General features: G+C 42.4%; 2 protein-coding genes across 4 annotated transcripts in view; one reads left to right on the forward strand and one right to left on the reverse strand.

Moving 5' to 3' along the window:
• fbln2 (fibulin 2) overlaps positions 1 to 6554 on the reverse strand; it is a 31237-nt gene extending 24683 nt beyond the window's left edge. The window contains exons 1-2 of one of the 2 annotated variants that reach the window (XM_015968173.3): positions 6479 to 6554; positions 3168 to 4479 (exon numbers count right to left, since the gene is read on the reverse strand). In XM_015968173.3, the coding sequence (XP_015823659.3) occupies positions 3168 to 4413 (1246 nt within the window). In that variant the 5' untranslated portion in view covers positions 4414 to 4479; positions 6479 to 6554. Of the gene's footprint in view, positions 1 to 3167; positions 4480 to 6398; positions 6418 to 6478 lie in introns of those variants that run through there. The other variant, XM_070545259.1, reaches the window with a different exon arrangement.
• An 8489-nt stretch (positions 6555 to 15043) lies between these two features.
• The window catches only part of nup210 (nucleoporin 210), a 35035-nt gene continuing 31787 nt past the window's right edge, over positions 15044 to 18291 (forward strand). For both annotated transcript variants that reach the window (XM_015968171.3, XM_015968172.3), the window contains exons 1-2: positions 15044 to 15323; positions 15919 to 16058. In XM_015968171.3, coding sequence (XP_015823657.3) covers positions 15178 to 15323; positions 15919 to 16058 — 286 coding nt within the window. In that variant the 5' untranslated portion in view covers positions 15044 to 15177. The remainder of the gene's footprint in view (positions 15324 to 15918; positions 16059 to 18291) is intronic.

The following is an 18291-nucleotide window of genomic DNA, read 5'->3' on the forward strand; positions in this document are numbered from 1 at the left end:
GGGAGGACGTATCAAAGGAGAAGTGAAGGAATCCAGCCGAGAGTCAACGGCAGGTTGGTTCCTCTTTAACTCCTAGTGTGGGTGTGTTTATGAGTGGTTTTCTGCATCTGGAGCAGATGTGTTTCCTAAACATGGGTGAATTTGTCAGTAAGGGCATGTTGACGATGGGAGACGTCGCTAAAGTGACAGTGAAGGAGTTGAAAGGCACAGTAGACCAACCAGAGAAAGCCATCATCTCCTAACTGATCTTTAAAGCAGCGGTACAGTAGAACAGCTCAGGAATCCACCGTCCTCTTTCATCACCAGGAAAATTACACATTAGCTCAACTCACTCCGACATGAAACATGCTGTGACAGTTTAGCTGATAAAAAAGGGCCTCTACTTTATTCCACATCTCCTTAGATGATTGTGGTGTGTTCTTCCTGCATGCATCTTTTTATGGGTCAAGCTATTGTTCTGGTTGGTGTTTGCTGAAATGGAAAAATGGGTGGAATTGTGCTACAGATTACCAGGAAGATTGGGAAAGCAGCAGCCTCATGGGAGATGGGCAATCACACAGACCCAAGAGGGAGCAGGGAGTAGCGTCTGGCAATCACGCGATAACAGAGGCCTCATTCATCAGAGGACGACGATGCTGCCAACAGGTACAGCCCCCAAGAAACCCTAAACCAGGTTGGCTTAGCTTTGAAAAGTAAAACAAGCCACACACACACACACACACACACACACACACACACTGCATCTGGCTGCAAAGCAAACAGCAAAGATACAGACAAAAAAACATGTTTGGAATAAAAAGCCATGTGTTGTTATTCATACTTTTCTCTTTTCCTGTCCAATAACGTGGACATCCTGTGCTAACGGTGTTGATAACAGACATTGGTCAAGGCCTTACTTAATCAGCTGGGTTTTTCCTGTTAGTGCGTTAGCATGTCATCACCCAGAATCGTGCTTTAGTGCACAGCAGTGAACTCTCGGCATCTGTAGTACATCCTGAAGAAAACTGCACAACTGTTTGTTCAAAGACTAATTTTCAGACGCATCCCTCCATGAAATTGTGTATAATTTATTTCACACTGGGTGTAAATAATTGAAGTTATCTTCAACTGATTTAATGACACAAAAGAAGGTGTGATCCATTTTTAATTTTCTGTAAAAGGCAATGAAATCTAATGCCTTCTACAGCATTCTACACTGTAATATTTTGTGTTGCAGTTTTCCTCTCACCAAGACATCCAGCAGACATACCTGTCGGGTGTCGAAAAGAACAAAAGGTCTTTGCAGGTCTCAACAAAAATGGTCGAGCTGAAGAGCAGGGTTTCTACCCACCTACTCTCACGGAAAAAGATCAGAAGCTTTTACACATCCACATGTATTTTTATTTATTTATTGTCCTTTCCTGATATTTAAATCATGCAAATTAAAGTTTGGATCACAGCTATCTGTGTAAATAGGTCATATAATCACTCTGTATCATTATTTAATACAAATTAAGCACAAAGGATAGTGAGGAATGTGAGGGAACTCCTCACGCCTGAATGCACCTTTAACGGCGCCATTGGAGCACATCTGCAGTTCTTTCAGCCATTCTGTTGTGGATGTGCTGCTGTTTGGGATTATTGTCCTGTTTTACGACTCCGCTGTGGGACAGATGGCCTCATCACAGGTCTACAGAGGAGTTAGTGCTCAAACCATCAGCCCGCCACCCCCGTGCTGACTGCTGTATTTGAGCTAAAATGTGTGTGTTACTCTGAGTGGCTAAGACTGATCCAAGGTCAGAGCTGGGAGACGTTTTGTCTTCCTTGAGATATTTTACTGATGGATACACTTTCCCACGGTACAAAGTTGGACTCTAAATGGTTTGGAATTTTTCCTGCGACTCTCCTCACTTTCATGAGCGACGGCATTTTCTACTCTAGGTTTGTTGCTGACTTCTGTTCTCCTCAGCTTTACTTAAAGCTCTGAATGTTCCACATCTGCAAACTGACAACAAACCTGTTTAGTAAAACCTGCTTAACTTTTTCCCATACTGGGTGAGAGTCACTGCCCTAATTTTAAACAGGAGCAGTAGGAGTGAAAGCAGTGCTCCATTAAGGTTGGCTCGAAATATGGGATGCACAGAATCAAACGAAAGAAAATTTAAACATACTAACAAATCATTTTTATGTCATCATAACTCTGAATTACATGTCCTGGATCAGTGCTGGTCCTTTCTGTTTGCTTCGGTCCAAACACTCCTCCTGTCTAACTCCTTTATCTAATCTGTGCACACACTCCAGCAGATCTGCTCTCCTTCATATTGCAGGGTAAAAGGCAGCAGCAAGGACGTAATTTTCACTTTAGAAGTGGGGGGGACACGGGGGGGGGGGGGGGGGTATCTTTACAATATGTTCTAATGGGAAACAGGCTTCAACACAAACGGTAGCTTTCGGCTTGGTCCTAGAGCTCAACCAGTGTCAATTTAATATAGCGTAATATTGTTTTTGGATGGTAAAAAGTGCAGGGGTCAAAACTTGACTTTGGAAAAAGTGGGGGGGACATGTCCCCCCTGTCCCCCCCCAAAATTACGTCCATGGGCAGCAGCATAATGTGATTTAACACATTAATATTCAGGAATGAGGATTCCAAAGGTGTGTGAGTTTTTGCAACACTTTAAAAGTCTCCTTTGTGGGTTCAAACGGAACAGCTCTGCTGATTTTGTAAAAGAGTGGTTTGGGTTTACGAAGCAGACCTTTAATGTGATTTTTGAAGGTGGTATGACTCACCTGGTCGTGATCATAACTTTACTCACCTGTCTCTGCCCTTGCAGTGTGAAGGAGTGCTGATCTGCTGGGTAAAATGCTGATGAGGTTTTTTAAGTTAACACTTTCACCAGAGCAAAGTGGTGTGTGTAAAATCACGGCGAACATTTTTGGCTCAAACATCTCAGGAAACAGCTTTTCCATGAACAATAGCTTATTTTTCCTGGATTTTTTCCAGCTGAAATGAAATGATTACCCTTTCTTCTTCAAAAGGCAGGAAGTGAGAGTCCATTTATTACTACATAGAGTAGTTTAGATGTTTGAATGAAACCTTTCATGTTTCAGGTTCATTTTCCTGCTCACTGGCATTTCATTCAGCAATCAAAAGAAAACAGACGCATGCACTTCTGAAAGCACTGAGTTACCTTCTGGTTCCTGAGGCTGGGGCTTGTGGAGGCTTAGGGTGTGTCTCAGAGCCTCCTCGCGGTCCTTCATCCTGATCGGAGCTCTACCGGTGGGACTGAGACGGACTGTGGGCTCCTCTCTTCCTAACGAGCTCCTTTGTTCCACTGACACTTGTTCTTGAGGAGAAAGGTAGACAGAAAAGGAGCGACCCTGGTTTCCTGCTTGGATCTGACTGTGTTTCTGCTGCTCCAAGTGTTCCACCCTCATGTTTCTGTGATTTTTGTGCCTCGTGGGTTTTTCTCCGACTTCATGTTGCCGCCTATGGGTCTCTGCGTCGGCTCTCTGCATGGTGGCGGTTGTAAGCGGTGTTGTTGCATTGCTTAGAGCTCTGGCTGAGGTGGACTCCATGCTTCTCACTGTACTTTGGATTGTTTCAGTCTCCCTCATCTCATTCCTGCTGCCATCATAAGAGATGAAAGTATCAGAGGTTGTTTCCTGGTAAGCTGAAGGTACTGTGGAGGAGTCTGGTGTTTGGGCCAGATTTGGAGTGCTGGAAGATGTTGGTTCTGCCAGCATGTAGTCATAATCCTCCGAGCCAAAACTGGGTGGGTCCTGCTTATACAGTGGAAGAGAATTTCCTAGTGCAAGCTTGGAAAAGGGTTCTGCTGGAGAGGTTTGTCGTGTGTCGTGACCGCGGCTAATGTCTCTCCATGGACTGCTGTCAGTGGTCGTCTCCCCTGTGGGTTGATTAACACCCTGCAGGTCACAACCAGGGATGGGCGAGCACATTAACCGGCCCCCATCGTTTGGACAGTGGCAAACCTGACACTGGTCCATCTGAAAGGAGTGTCCCGCCTCATATTTCTTGTTGCCATGGACACAGCCGATACGCCCACACTGTGGACATCCATCTGCAGGTTGTAAAACATCAATGCAGTTGGGGGAAATTTCAGGGCATGGGATAAAATGACAGCTTATCTTTCCTCCTCCCTGGGGACAGGAGCATTCGGTGCTTCCGAAATCCACAAAGTAGGATTCCCCGTCCGGGACTTTCCCTTTCTGGAAGCCTGCTTGGATGCAGTCATAGTACTGGTACCCCTCGCAGGTGCACCCCTTTTGTGTGCATTTGGGACAACAGGCGCCGTTCTCCAAAACGGTTTCGATGCAGTTCTGCAGAACGGGGCAGGTTATACCGGTGCAGTCCTCCTGGCTTCGGCAGTCGTCCACACACAACACCAACACGCACAAAAATATTACTGTTAGCATTTTGGCTTTAAAGTAAAAACAAACAAAGATGTCATCCAGTTGGGAAGGAATTCAGTGTTTTATAGCCTGTAAAAGAAAACAGCAGTTAATGATATGTTTATTGTAAAAACAACTGTGTGCTGTGATTGGTTTAAAGCATTATGACCTACACATTTGGTTTTATTTGAACAACCTGTCTACTTTAGATCTGATCAGCTGCCAGACGTACATTTTTCCTCCTGTTTTGGCTCCACGGGGGTGAAAGGCCATGTGTTATATTTAACAGCACATGGAAATTTGGCTCCCGGTAAAGTTTAAGCAAAAAAGGTACAATAATGGACCAACAGAGGAGTTCCCAAATAAACGTTAAGACATAAAAAAGCAACATTTAATGCTTTCATGCAAGTCATTTTGCAACATTAAAATCTTGTGTTTATTGTTGTGTACAGTAATAGCTTTCCTAGATCCTGATCCAAAAGGGTTCAAATCAAGGCAACTGGACTTCTTTGGTCCAGAGAGTCAAGTTGCCTTGATTTGAACCTGGAAGACTGAGAACCTTCACCAGCATATTTCCAGATCCCCTTTTTTATTGGTGATGCACAACATGTATCAGATGTGTTTTAACGAAGTTGTTCCTACTGTATGAACTGGCAGCCATTCAACGGTTGTTCTAAAAGCAGCCAATGAAATCTGGAGTTTTCTTTTGTGTGATGTTCTGCAGAGACAGACTCAGAACAGCAGCACAGACGTTGCGTCTGACAGGCTTGACGCTGATGATGTGACTTCCAATCTGAGCGTTTTTAAAACAGGTGATATTTTATTTCACTTATTTCTCACTACTTCTATTTAGAATAGAATAGAATAGAGTAGAATATCTTGTATTACCCACTATTTAAAATGCAGTCAAACACAAACAGTAAAAACAATAAGAAAACAAATGGTGGGAAGTTGCACTTTAAACATATTGGATAATGCACAGATTTGCTTTGACTGCAAAAGAGTTGAGCATCATTTCTTACCAAGAAGCTGAGTTTAACCCCAAAATGTTCTCAATAACAAATTTGTCTTGAAATGGTTTAGGATTTATTTATTTTCTGGAGCTTATCAAGTGTGGACTAATCGGATGGACTCCAGCCACAGAAGCAGCTGCTACACAATTCAAATGGGGCTTAGAAATAAACATTTCCCAATGCAGAAACAACTCACTCTGCATGTCACAGAGTCTAGAGGTCATGCAACAAAATACTGCCTACAACTTTTATCTGGTATTTGCTCAATTTTTGCAAAATATGCATTGGTAATTCAAAAAGCCATAAAATGAAACATACAGTAGTCCCACAAGATGGCCTGTGGGTCGTTAACATAAATCGAACATCTGTTATTCTGATCTCCAAAAATGTACAGAACCACACAAAGTGCACTGCAGCAGTGTTTCGGGAATCAATGATGTCTTTGTGTGCAGAAGCTTCAGAATCATTTCAGCAGAACTTGCGGCCTAAACCTGGCAAAGTTTGGTGACTTAACGGTTCTGACCTCAGCTTTGATCCATGTGCACATGTTCATATAAGTAACAAGCAAAAAGCAACAAAGTAACCATGGAGGAGGAGATCTAAAAACGGATTACCTTAAAACAAAAATAAGGATCTTTTGTGTGTCCGTTGAGGGAATGTCATCAGTTAGTTTCAGTGAAGTGAGGGGTGCAGAAATTCAGACTTTCATCCTGTTCCACGTGCACGTGCACACCGTGATTTAGTACAAACCAAATGCACAAATCTAATGCTCACATTACTGACAGCTGGTCAACCTGCTGCAGAGGTAAACGTTCCTAAATCATTTCAGATGAACAACCGGAGGTTTAAAAATGTGAGCTATATATGATTTTTGTTTTCTCTAACTGTCACAACTATAAAACTGTAACCAACTATCCGTGCAAAACCCTTAAATCCATGATTAGAAGCTTAGGGTACCTAGCGCGCGCCGCGCGTGAGTAACTGTCTAAAGCTCACGTGATGTTGGAGGAGATCGAACAGCTGAGTGTGATGTTGTTCTTTATGAATGGAGAAGTTTTGTTGTGAGATCTTCTTACCTCGCGGCTGGCTCCTCTCCGCGCGCGCTGCTACTAAACTTCTGCGCCCTGCCTGGCTCCAACTCTGGGACTCTCCTCCGGAGGGCGGGGCCAACAACGTCCAGAGAAACATTTCCAACTTGTTTTCAAGTTCTTCTGTTTCTTCCTCTGTCTCTGCAGCTCGGGCCATGGCGACATGGAGATGCGTCAGTGGAACAAAGCGGGGTCAAAAAGGTGAGAGGTCAGTGATGGTCAGACCCCCCCGGCCCTTTGTCCTAACCTTAATAACACTTTGTGGGTAATAACAACAGGGATCATTTGCTTATTCGTTCTTATTAATGTTAATAAAGGGACCCTTGTTGTTAATTACTATTGAACTGGTCATGTCTGGTGACCTTATGAAGTAATAAGGAACAAATTATTAATTCATGGTGACACAATGATGCACTATTCGAACTAATGTTAAATAAGTATTGTCAATTAGTGATCAGCTAAATGTGAATTAATTACTCATTAACTGTTAAGTAAGGATAAACTAATATTAGTTTGAGATAAACTAATGGTTAATCAAATCATTAACTAATACTGAACACATTATTCTAATAAAGATAACATTGATTAAAGATGAAAGATTAGCTAATGGCTAATATTAAACAAATAAATAATGAATTATCATTAAGTTGTAGATAACAGAGGAGTAATACTAAACTAATGGGTGGGTGAACTAACTATGATAACTGAACTGACTAAATGGGAAGGGTCAATCTCATGGTTAGGTTAACATAAACTAACAGCTAGATATTAACTAATTGCTCATTAATGATAAAATATTGATGACGAGTCTCTTAACTAACACGTTCATTTAAATACTGATAAGTCAACAGTGTATTAAGGATACGTAACCGTGAGCTGCATGTCTGTCAATAGGAAATGTTGAGTTGAGGAGTAGGAAACTATCATCTAACCATGAACTCCGCGGCTCTGAGAAAGTGCTTTATTCATGGCATGAACTCTAACCACACTAATGCATGAGACTTTCCTGAGCTGTGCTCCTTTAAGGGTCATTGAACCTCTGGAGAAAAGATTCTCCTCCTGGTTGCTGAATGAACTGATCAGGCGAGGTGGGGGGTGGGGGCAATAGGCCAGTGGTCTCTGGGGTTTCTCTTGAATGATCAATGACACAGATGAGCCAGAAGTCCTCTTATAGAGAGCTTCTGTTGGTTATAGCTGAATGTGGGCACAGCTGCACCAGTCACATGACCCCCAGGGAAATTTCTAAAACGTCTGGCTGGGCTGAAGAGTCTTTACGACTTGTCTAGTGCACAATCTGAATATGTAGGAAACGTGATAAGTCACACCAACAACAGGTCAGCTATCCTCTTGATTTGCACGTCAGCTGTTATGATGTATATCCAGCTTAACTTGGGAAGAGCTCACCTGTTAACCTGGGTCATCTGGTCATATGATCAATAATTGATTGGCTATGTTACTATGCTACTGCCCCGTTGTGGATGCCGTCCTTCCCTGACCATCAAAAAATCACAGCGAAGAAAAATCACTGCAAAACTTTTGCACAAGCATTTCTCCACACTTAATGCACAAACGATAAAGAATACACAACACACACTACCCATGACCACCTGCTGTAACAAGGCTGTTGAAATTCTCTGGAATGCCTTTTGTCATAATCACTTTAGTAATTAATTATCCCTCATGCCGTTTCTGCAACAGCACGTTGCTAATCTGAATTCCAGACTGTCAACAGTTTTGACATGAAAATAAATCACCTTTGGAATAGCAGTACGCCCTTTTAGATTCACAACACCTCAAACTCTCTAAAGCCAAAGAAACGTCTTCATGGCGCAGGCAAATGGTGCGTTTCCCCGACAGTAGTTGACCCTTCAGACTCTTAAGAGTCTTGAAACACTCAGTGCCGTAATGGCTTTCAGTCTGTGGGATAATGTCATACGACACGCTCTGATTTGGGAGAGCTAATTGGGCTCTGCACTGTTGTGATTTCTCATGCAGGCATGTTTTAATAGTAACTTCTTCCACTAACAGCGTCCAGAGCTTAACGGCCGCTCCCCTACTTTACACTAATCTACCTAACAGACATTTTATACTCCAAATTAAAAGTTCAACACATTGACTTTATTGTCTTTTTAGATTGGAGTGAAATCATTGAGCTTTAGGTCTTCAGAGAAGAACACATCTTTTAATTTCTTTCATTAAATCTGATGGAAACGATGGTGACATCATTGTTTTCACTGGCCCTGTACTGCAGCAAGTGTTAATGTTATCTGTCCATTGTGTGATGCATTGTCCTGGTCGTCTGTTTAAACAGGTGGATTGAGTTGTGCTTGTTGTAATCTTTGCTGAGTCATGGATCGGGAAGTGGTCCACTGCAATTCAAGTGTAACTCTACAAAGGCCTCAGTCTGCCAGGAACCATCCATGATCTCAATGTGAGAGTAACGTGTAATAAATCAAGCAGAATCACAGCAACACGTTCTTACAAATGAGCCAGATGACGATTTTCAGCAGGGTTCTCTAACTCATGTGGCCAAACATCCGTGTATGGTGCAAACCCTGCAAATGAGGAAGGCTTTTCTGGTATTCTAGAAGGTGTTTCCTGTGGTTGCACTGCTGTGTGGCCATAACATGAGGTAAAGAGAGGAAGTCCTTGGAGTGGATCAGCAGAGACACCGAGGCTCTGCAGGGTGATACACCTGGGAAATTAAATTAGCAACTTTTTCATATTTTCACGCCATTTTCTTGAGCCAGTATGTATTAAAATGATCCTTTACAGGGTTAATGAAAGGCCACCCAGCCTCTATCGCCCCATGTGGCCAGAATATTCCACTTGCAACTTCAGACTGGTGGGCCACTCTGTTGGGCTGCAGTCTGGTTCCAGCACGTTTTAGATCATGAGCACAGCTGATTCGTTTAATTTAGTGATGAATCACTCCTGTAAACACTGAGGAAGGCTGGGGAGACATTAAAGCTGTTAGGTTAAGGTGTTAAAAAGATTAACGCACAGCGAGAAGATAAATTTTTGCTTTTGATTCTACAAACAGACACTATGAGGTGCTAAAGGCAAGCCAAAACTGCTTAGTCTCCCTTTAAAGGGGCATTATGGAAGTTTGACAGCCAAAACATGTATAGAAATAATTAATTTCTTCTTCATACATTCTCCTGCAATGCCCTGGTCCTGTAGAATGAGCCCTGGCATTTTTACTGTGATTGCCTGTTTTTCTGTAAAATCACAGAAAAAGAGAGCTGCTCGGGTCGAGCAGGCTGCTTCATGCGAGTTCACGCTCAGGCATAGCCCGTAGCATTTGCTATCAGTAGCTTTAGCAGCAGAGAGAGAGGTAGTGCCAACTCAGCGACTTAGTCGCAGTTCCTAACGCCTAGTGATGAACCTAGCTACATTTCTGAGGACCCTTAGCTACTTTCTTCTAGATATTTCCTGCAAATTAGCAACAAAATAGCCATTTACGCTCCGAATCGTTCTTTGAACGTTGTTTCAGCTGTCATCAAGGATATAAATATTACAGATACTATAAACGTCACTGGTGGTTTGGCTCACCTAGTAAGATGTCGGACTCTCGTGCAGAAGACCTGGGTTTGATTTTTGATGTGAACATTGTTCATTTAGAGTTTCTTTTTTACATTAATGGTATATTTTTTTACAGTAAGATGCCCAAATTTCTATTTGAGACTCGCCGAACGGCATTGAATTCACAGATTAAAAAAGATGTGGGTTCAACTTTCATTTTGGAACAATTTTTCAAGCAAGGGAAGGGAATGATCTGAGCATGCAGGAGGACTGACCCATCATAAACCTTTGTCGGCTGTGCTGAAGAGAAAGGTACAGAACCAAATTATTTAATTAATTAGCTGCACGTTCTCCTGTCCTCTGTCCTCTGGGCCACACACTCACGCACACACGCACGCACACGCACACACACACACACACACACACACACACACACACACACACACACGCACGCGCACACACACGCATGCGCACGCACACAGACTTTGAATGAATGTCCACTGTACACATGAAAGAGTTAAATAAGAGTGACTTAACTTCAAACGCAAAGTGGATGTGAACTGATTATTTAGTCACTATGAAAGTTTTAATGATTCATTTTGATTAATTGAAACTCCTCTGTTCTAACTGCTTTACACTAAATGGAAAATATTTTTAAGTACTAAAGAGGACATTGACAGGAGTGAAAATATATGTTCTTTTCTTTCACTTTTATTCATAAACACATCACTCAACAGAAAAATGTGAGCAGCTGTGACCCTGTGGACATTTTATTAAAGAGAACAACGGTATAATTTGAGCTAGTCCCAGCTCTGCACCCGCTTTCATATTTCCTGGAACACATAAAATTGCTCCCTTAGGCGAAGACTGATTTCGCAAGACAGTAGCACCTTTTATTATGCCTACTTACAGCAATTTTTATTGTGCCTCACACCTTGGCAACCTTAAAGCTGCGCGCGTGCCAAAATGTTTGAAGCAGTGACCCCTCAATGATCTATTACTGGTGAAAGCACAGCCACCGGCTGCACACGTCTTCTCTGTGTAAGGTCTGAAGTAAATGCGCTGGCCTTCTGCACTTGTCTGAATCTAGACAAGTATAGTGGCCAAAAAATTTCCTGAAGGAAGGATGTGACTGCTGATGCATGCCAGATGGGAAGACACTCAACTGGCTTGCAAAGCAGCTGCTTGCAGTGCAGGAAAAATATTTCATGTGCAGCACACAGCTTCATGTATGATTTAAGATTTGGTTTGTTGTGTTGAGCCACTGATTTAAAAATAATAAAATAAAAGTAAAACGTGCTCACTAGAATGCAGGCAAGCATAAAATTCATCTTAAGAAAACATTTCTCAGTATTTTGAGAACTTTCTCGTTTTTGTTAGTTATTTCAGGCAGAGCCCCAATTCTGTCCAATTTGGTTTGAGGCAACTGCATTAAAAAAAGAGTCTGTACAAGGGCCAAAAACACTCTAAAACCTTATTATAACCACATTTCTCTTGGTAGAGTTCAGTCCTGCCCCTCTCCTCTTGTATTTCAAAAGGAAGCTCAGAGTCACAGTGTGACATTCAGGTATTGTTTTACATGTTGACAGACATTACATCATCGTAAGGGTCTCGAGAAAAAGATGCAATGGTGAAAATGAATGCCAGGATGGAGCTCATGCAGCGTGACGTTGTGATAATAATCAAGAGGTCTATTTTCTTCTCAGGTTTCAGTCCAAGCCGGCACCATTGTACTGAGAGATTAGATTTTAGCTCCACAACAGCTTAGCAAATGGGAGAATGTACAGTTTAAAACGTGTTCACTTGCATCTATAAAGCTGTTAGTCGGCTGAAGCACAGCACCAGTCAGTGATGAGGTTTTACAGCTCAAAATCTTTGACTCATGTCACCTTTGGCTCAGAGCAGCATTATGTAAAACACTTTGAAACCACAGAGTATCCGCTAATCAAGTCGTGAATCTCTCTGTGTGGAGAAGAAGAAACCAGGAGGAGCGCTGCTGTAAAGACTTCAAAGCAGATGAGAGGATGGATCAGAAATAACGCTGCCAATTCAACTCAGAGCGCATAATTAGAAGCGTTTTAAAAATTCATGTTTTATCGCAAGACAAGTTGTAACGCCAGAAAATGATCTGAAACACCAGCAGACTGAGGAGGAATCAGATTAGAGATGTTTTAGTGGTTTGCTCTTTGTTCTGAGTGGTGTTATGTTTTTGTAACATGTGTTTTTGTCATGTTGTTTTATGAGATTTATGGGTGGGCGTTAGTGACACCTAGGGGTCGAGAGTGGTACAGTACATGTTTTTGTTCAAGATGATCAGCTAGGTTATAATTCAGGAGATGCTAGGGTAGAAATGAAAAGCAGACACAAGTTTATAACATCTGACAGTCATTGGACGAGAGGGGAGGGACACCCAGGGCCGGTCACCAGTCCCTCACAGGACACAACTAATTATCCAAATAAAATCTGTAGTGTGATCGTTTTATGAACTAATCATGTCTCTTTGCACATTTTATTTTTATGTAAATGTATTTCACAGCACAGTTTAGACTAGTAAGAATAGAGAAGTCACGAGCATTAATGAGGGCTGCATTCCACTTCTGCAGCTATGCTAGTTTGTTATTTAAACAGAAATGGAATGGTGTAAAAGTTTTGCATCTTGATTATCTTAAAGAGACAATGTGTAGTTTTTACTATTAATTTCTGGAAATATTCATCAAAATGTTGTTGAAAATGAATGAAATGATACCCAGTTGTTGAAAATATTGGCAGCTTCATACAACCATAAGAATCAGGTCTAAAGTACATGGGGGTGAGTCTAAGTCTCTGGGTGACTTAAATACCATGTTTCCATCTATGGAAGCCCATGAGGACAAAATGCATTTACTGATTTGTAACAAACGGTTACAAAACTTCATTCTTCAATACTGTTGTTTTATAGCCTAGTGAACTAGAACAAATTCTTGCTTTGCAAAGTTTGGTCTAGGAATGCTTCATTTGAACCTCTGCAGCCCCTATTCTGGCTGGCCAGTCACAACTCGCTGTAAGGGTTTCAAACACATAAGTCCCCTTCAGACAGGCCATGAAAAACGGAAATGTTCAGGACTCTGTCCGTAAGACCTTTGTGTCTGAATGCAAACATCCGGATAACGTTTTCCGTAATTAAACCGGACGACGCCCCCTAGTAACAGGTGGCCGATTCAGACTGGTGAGGTCGAGTTCCGGACAGGGAGGAGGGGCAGGAGGAGGGGACCGGGGGACGCTGTGCGCACCTAGATAGCTCACTGCTGCAGCATGCGACGAACCATGGCAGCTCGCCTCCTACGGTACTGTCTAGACGCGCGACGGAGCGCTTCAAACCGCTTCCATGATTCCTTTAACCATTGAGCTTCATCATCCAGGTCTCTTATGCGTCTTCCTGTGCGCAGAATTATGCTTAACATAAGTCCGATCAGTGAGAAGAATTCTATCTCTTCGTCTGCCATGTTTGACTGAATGGCTTTGTTTGGGTAAATGACACATGTACGCCCCGCTGCACCATGTTTACGCAATATCTGGGTACAGCCTTCCCACCCCCTCCCCCTCAGACATCTGGAACTTTTCCCTGCTGTGTGAAGGCAGCCGAAAGGACAAGTTCCGGTACAAAAGTGGTGTGTCAGAAAACACAGTTCTGGTTAAAAACCAGACTGAATTGTCCACACATATTCCAGAATGTCAATCTGAAAATGTCTATAGAGAGCTGTGATTAGTCCACAGTGGTAGGCCAATCACAGCTCTCTATCTGCTTTCTGGACCAATCATAGCGCATTATCCACTTTGTGGGCCAAACAGGGCCCTCTATTCATCTGGTGGGTGGGGTGATACAACAGAGTGGAACAAGAAGGCAACAGCTAATTTGAAACGGCTTTTACATCAATTTTGGACTATTTGAATATGGGCTTAATTCGATTCAGAAGAAGGTGGATGTATTTAAGTTCTTATTTTTTTTTTTAGAAAAAAAAGGATGTATTTTTGCCTTCTTCAACAGCAGACTGCCTCGTTTACCAACATCTGTTGCAATGAGTTTGTCACGTTGTTCTTTGTCCAGTAGCATGCGGAGATCATTTGAAAGACAACAGTAGAACCCGCCCCACGACTGAGAGCCGTCAATGGAGCATTGCCAGGCTAATATTTTTACACATCCACCTCTTCACTTGTGTCCAGTGATGAAAGGGTGTCTGATGTGCTTGTTATTTTGCTAAAGTTTGCACTCCCCAGGGCTTTTTGACCCTAATGGCCATCCATTGGTAAGGTCTTACTCCAAGACAAAAATACAGCTTGCTTGCAACGATTTAGGCATCTACTGCTCCCTATCACCAGGAAAAAGACACACTGTCACTTTAACAATTTATTGTTATTTGCATAATTGTATGAAATTTGGTTGAGTTGGGTTCTTTAAAGTTGCTGCATACAGAATCCATTAATATTGCTGTTGTTATTTTGAAAGGTACATTTTTAATAATTCAGTACATAGAAAATCCAGTTATGTGTTGAGGAGTTCAATTCAGTTCAATTCAATTCAACTGAACTGAACTCAACTCAGTGCAATTAATTTCAATCCAATTCAATTCTGTTTAGCCCCTAAAGGGACACTGGTATAAAAAAAAGTTTTCTTCAGAAACCGTTGTTCAATGGCTCAGTAGAATTGAATGGAATTCATCTGAAATCATTTCAACACTGTCCCTTTAAGAGCAGGCACCTAACCACCACCATGACTGTGACGTCATCTCCCAGCATGCTCACTGGAAGTCGAATAATTGCTAATGGCGGGTATTGTACAAAAGTCGCGTGTTTGATGCTTTTGTTTGCCAAGCGAAAGCTTTGTTGTGAAACATTAAAATTTCCGGTCATTTTCCTTACATTTGGAGCCTACCTCGGTAATATAGAGAGCGCACGTGCCGAACAAGTGCGCGAGGAGAGTTTGTTACAGGTATCATGTGGCGGCGGCTCTCCTAATGTATCAAACAGAAACTGGACAGCGCGTCTTTGATGTTTAGCTTCCCGAGTAAACGAACAGAAACGTTCTTTAGTCACACAAGCAGGTAAAGGACTGAAGACACGCGGCTCCGTTCTTCGGACACGGTTTCGCTGCTGGTGATAAATTTCCGCTGTGTGAAGAGAAAACCATGGTGAATTTACTTGTGTTAATGGTATTAGCCGCCGTCCTGGTGGACGGTTCCTCGAAGCTAAATATTCCCAAAGTGTTGCTGCCGCTTGCTAGAAGCACACGAATTAACTTCACGCTGGAAACCACGGAAGGCTGCTACAGATGGTGAGTGTTCAGGCAGAGGCTCCTGCTTCCGGAGGAAGAGTCATGCTGTAAAAGGCAAAGTGGCCACAGGCTGTATGTTACTGGGTTATAATAATATGAAAGTGTTCATATTTTACACATGTGGTTATTTTAACTCCAGTTGGAGGCATCAAGAGGCCACAGCACATTATTAAAGCTGTATTTATGAGTAAACTGAGTAATAATCTTTCAAAAACTTAGTTCTCCCAACGTACTAGAAACAATCATTTATTGTATTTATTTACAGGAAAGAATTGGTCAAAGAACATGAAGTGGCTTTTTTTACATTTTTATAATGCAAATAAAAAAAGTTCAATACTGTAGAAGTGCCTTAACTTGGGTGTTAACCAGATATTCTGCAACTTTACGCTCATAATTTTCAGAGCTGCATGTAGAATGCTTTTACTCAACTCTGTTAAAATAAATCATAAAAAATGCTGGTGTTCATCTTAGAAAAGCATTTTGTTTTCCACCAGAATCCACACATGCACCAAAGCCACGAGCTGATATTAAATACACAACTACAGCACTGCCTTGAATGTCCTCCGTCTTTGTGATGATGGCATTTATCTTCCAGGTCCTCCACTAGGCCGGAGGTTGCCAGCATCCAGCCTGTGGATGAAGACAGCTCCAGAGGCTGCTCTAGCAGAGCTGTCCTGCAGGCTCTCTCCACCCAGCCCACCAGGCTGACCAGCATCATTCTAGCAGAGGATGTTGGTAAATACTTTTACCTCCACGTTAACAATGCACCAGATCTAAACAGGCATGCAGCTTGCATGTGTTGGGCAAGTTACTTCAAAACTGTAATGCGTGATTTATTACTTGTTACTGTCAATTCAAAGTAATTTGTTACATTGCAATATTACTGTGATTAAAATGGCATTACACTACTATTGCATTACTTTAAGTTACTCTCAACAAAATAATTGCATGTAAGGATTTAGCTATCGAAATGTAGCTCATGACACTCAATTAGCTTATTACACATCCCGTAGAAGTTGATGTTCCTGACTGGTCTAGGATTGTGGTTAAAACAGAGACAACAACCGTTCTTTAGGTGTAAGCACACAAAGTGCATTTGACTACAAAGTTCTTCGGATCCTTATTTTTCACAAACTTAAAGTAATGGGTCTATGTCCATCTGGAGAATGTTCTATCGGACGTTAGATCAACTGCAAGTTCACTCATCTCTGCTCTGATTACAGGAAGTGGAACATTTTGCATGAATGTTTATCTTCTGCCGATCTTGCGTAGCCTAGAAATCTAGACAGACCGAAGCTGGAGGAAAAATAATTTGCTCTGCAGGTCCTTTTGATTACCTCCATCCGGGCCAGATTATGATTGCAGGGGCCCCTGGGGATTAAAGTTCCCAAAGATGGCCAGGCCCCCCCAGAAAATTGTTTTTTTATGTATTAAATGCAGTGTAAGTGTGTGTGTGTGTTGGGGGGGGGGGGGGGGGGGGGGGGGGGTTGTTGAGTGTCTATTCAGCTGACGGCCGAAGGGTTTGATCAGGGGAAAGTGAACCAAACTGTTGCTAGCAGCTGAAGCCAACAGCTCAGGCTGGTGTTAACAGGGGCTCGGCTTACCTGGCTCTTTGGTGGTGTTGCTGCGGCCAGCGTTTAAATGTTGCTGATGCTGAAGTGGGTTGGAACATAGATGTAGCAGGAGTTTTGACGTCGAATCACAGACTTTCCTAGAAGAAAAAAAAAGTTTTTCTCGGTTTTTCAAGACGGCTCATTTACACCTAAAGCTGGTCATACTAGGCCCTGAGCTTTTAATATGCTACATTAGACACTCCAAGCTGCATTTATCCAACAACCACACTGGAAATGTGCTTTAATCCTTTTTGTTCACTTCAAGAAACCTCATGATTCAGCTCTAAAGGCTTCATGTTTGATGACCTAGAGCACAAAGGTTTAACTCATTCACTGCCAGCCGTTTCCTGATCACTAACGGCCTTCGCTGCCAGCGTTTCTCACCGTTTTTACTGTTTTTTTAAGAGTCACAGAACGTTGCGCGCTAGCATGATGTCGATGCCAAAACAACCAAAACAAAGCGGAGACTCACCTCTTACATCAGGAAGAATCCGTGTGTTTCGAGAGTTATCCGTTCTTTCATAATCCGTTGTTGAATTGTGACCGGCAGACGCTTTTCCGGTTCGCGCCTCACTTTTTTACAGGAACGGCCCAAAACGATCTCCAGACACATGGATGGTCTGCTTCCTGATCATGTGACGTGTGACATATGCGGATGAAGATCAGCTTCAGGGCTGAGATGTTTGTTCTCTCAGCTCGGGGGCTCGTTCCGATGCTCAAACAGTAAAAAATGCAGTGGCAGTGAATGAGTTAATAAATGTCACAATGTTCTTTATTGGTAAAATAGCTTGATTTGACAGCACCTGATGTTTTTTAGAGTGCATGCAATATTCTTAATGGTTGTATTGTAATGTTTGTTTTAGTTATCCCAACCTTAGAAGTGTGTCTCATGGCTGTGTGATTGAACCCATTTCAGTAAAAACTAAAGACCCATATAACCCCACCACCACGGTGCTTTACAACACGCCAGTCATTCACCCATGCACACATACAGATGTAGATCCAATGAAGTTATTAAAGACTTAAGACAATAAAATATGGATGAACAATAAAATGTCCAATGGTGAAATTCTAACAGTGAAGGATCTAGGTCAAGGCCGGTATCCTGGAGATTTTTGTTGTTTCCCTGTTCCAACACAGTTGATTCACCCGTGCAGCAGCTCATCAAGCTCTCCAGAAGCCTGTTAATCACCTGCTGATTGAAACCAGGTGTGTTGAAACAGGGAAAACACAAAAACATGTGGGATAGCGGCCCTCGAGGACCGGAGTTTGACACCTGTGACCTAAACAGTCTGTGTAGGGCTCGCTGGTCTGTCAAAAGGCCCCATTCCCATTGCACATTCCTTTTTTCTTTC

The sequence above is a fragment of the Nothobranchius furzeri genome, chromosome 15 (assembly GCF_043380555.1).
Source record: "Nothobranchius furzeri strain GRZ-AD chromosome 15, NfurGRZ-RIMD1, whole genome shotgun sequence".
In the NCBI taxonomy this organism is placed as follows: Eukaryota; Metazoa; Chordata; class Actinopteri; order Cyprinodontiformes; family Nothobranchiidae; genus Nothobranchius; species Nothobranchius furzeri.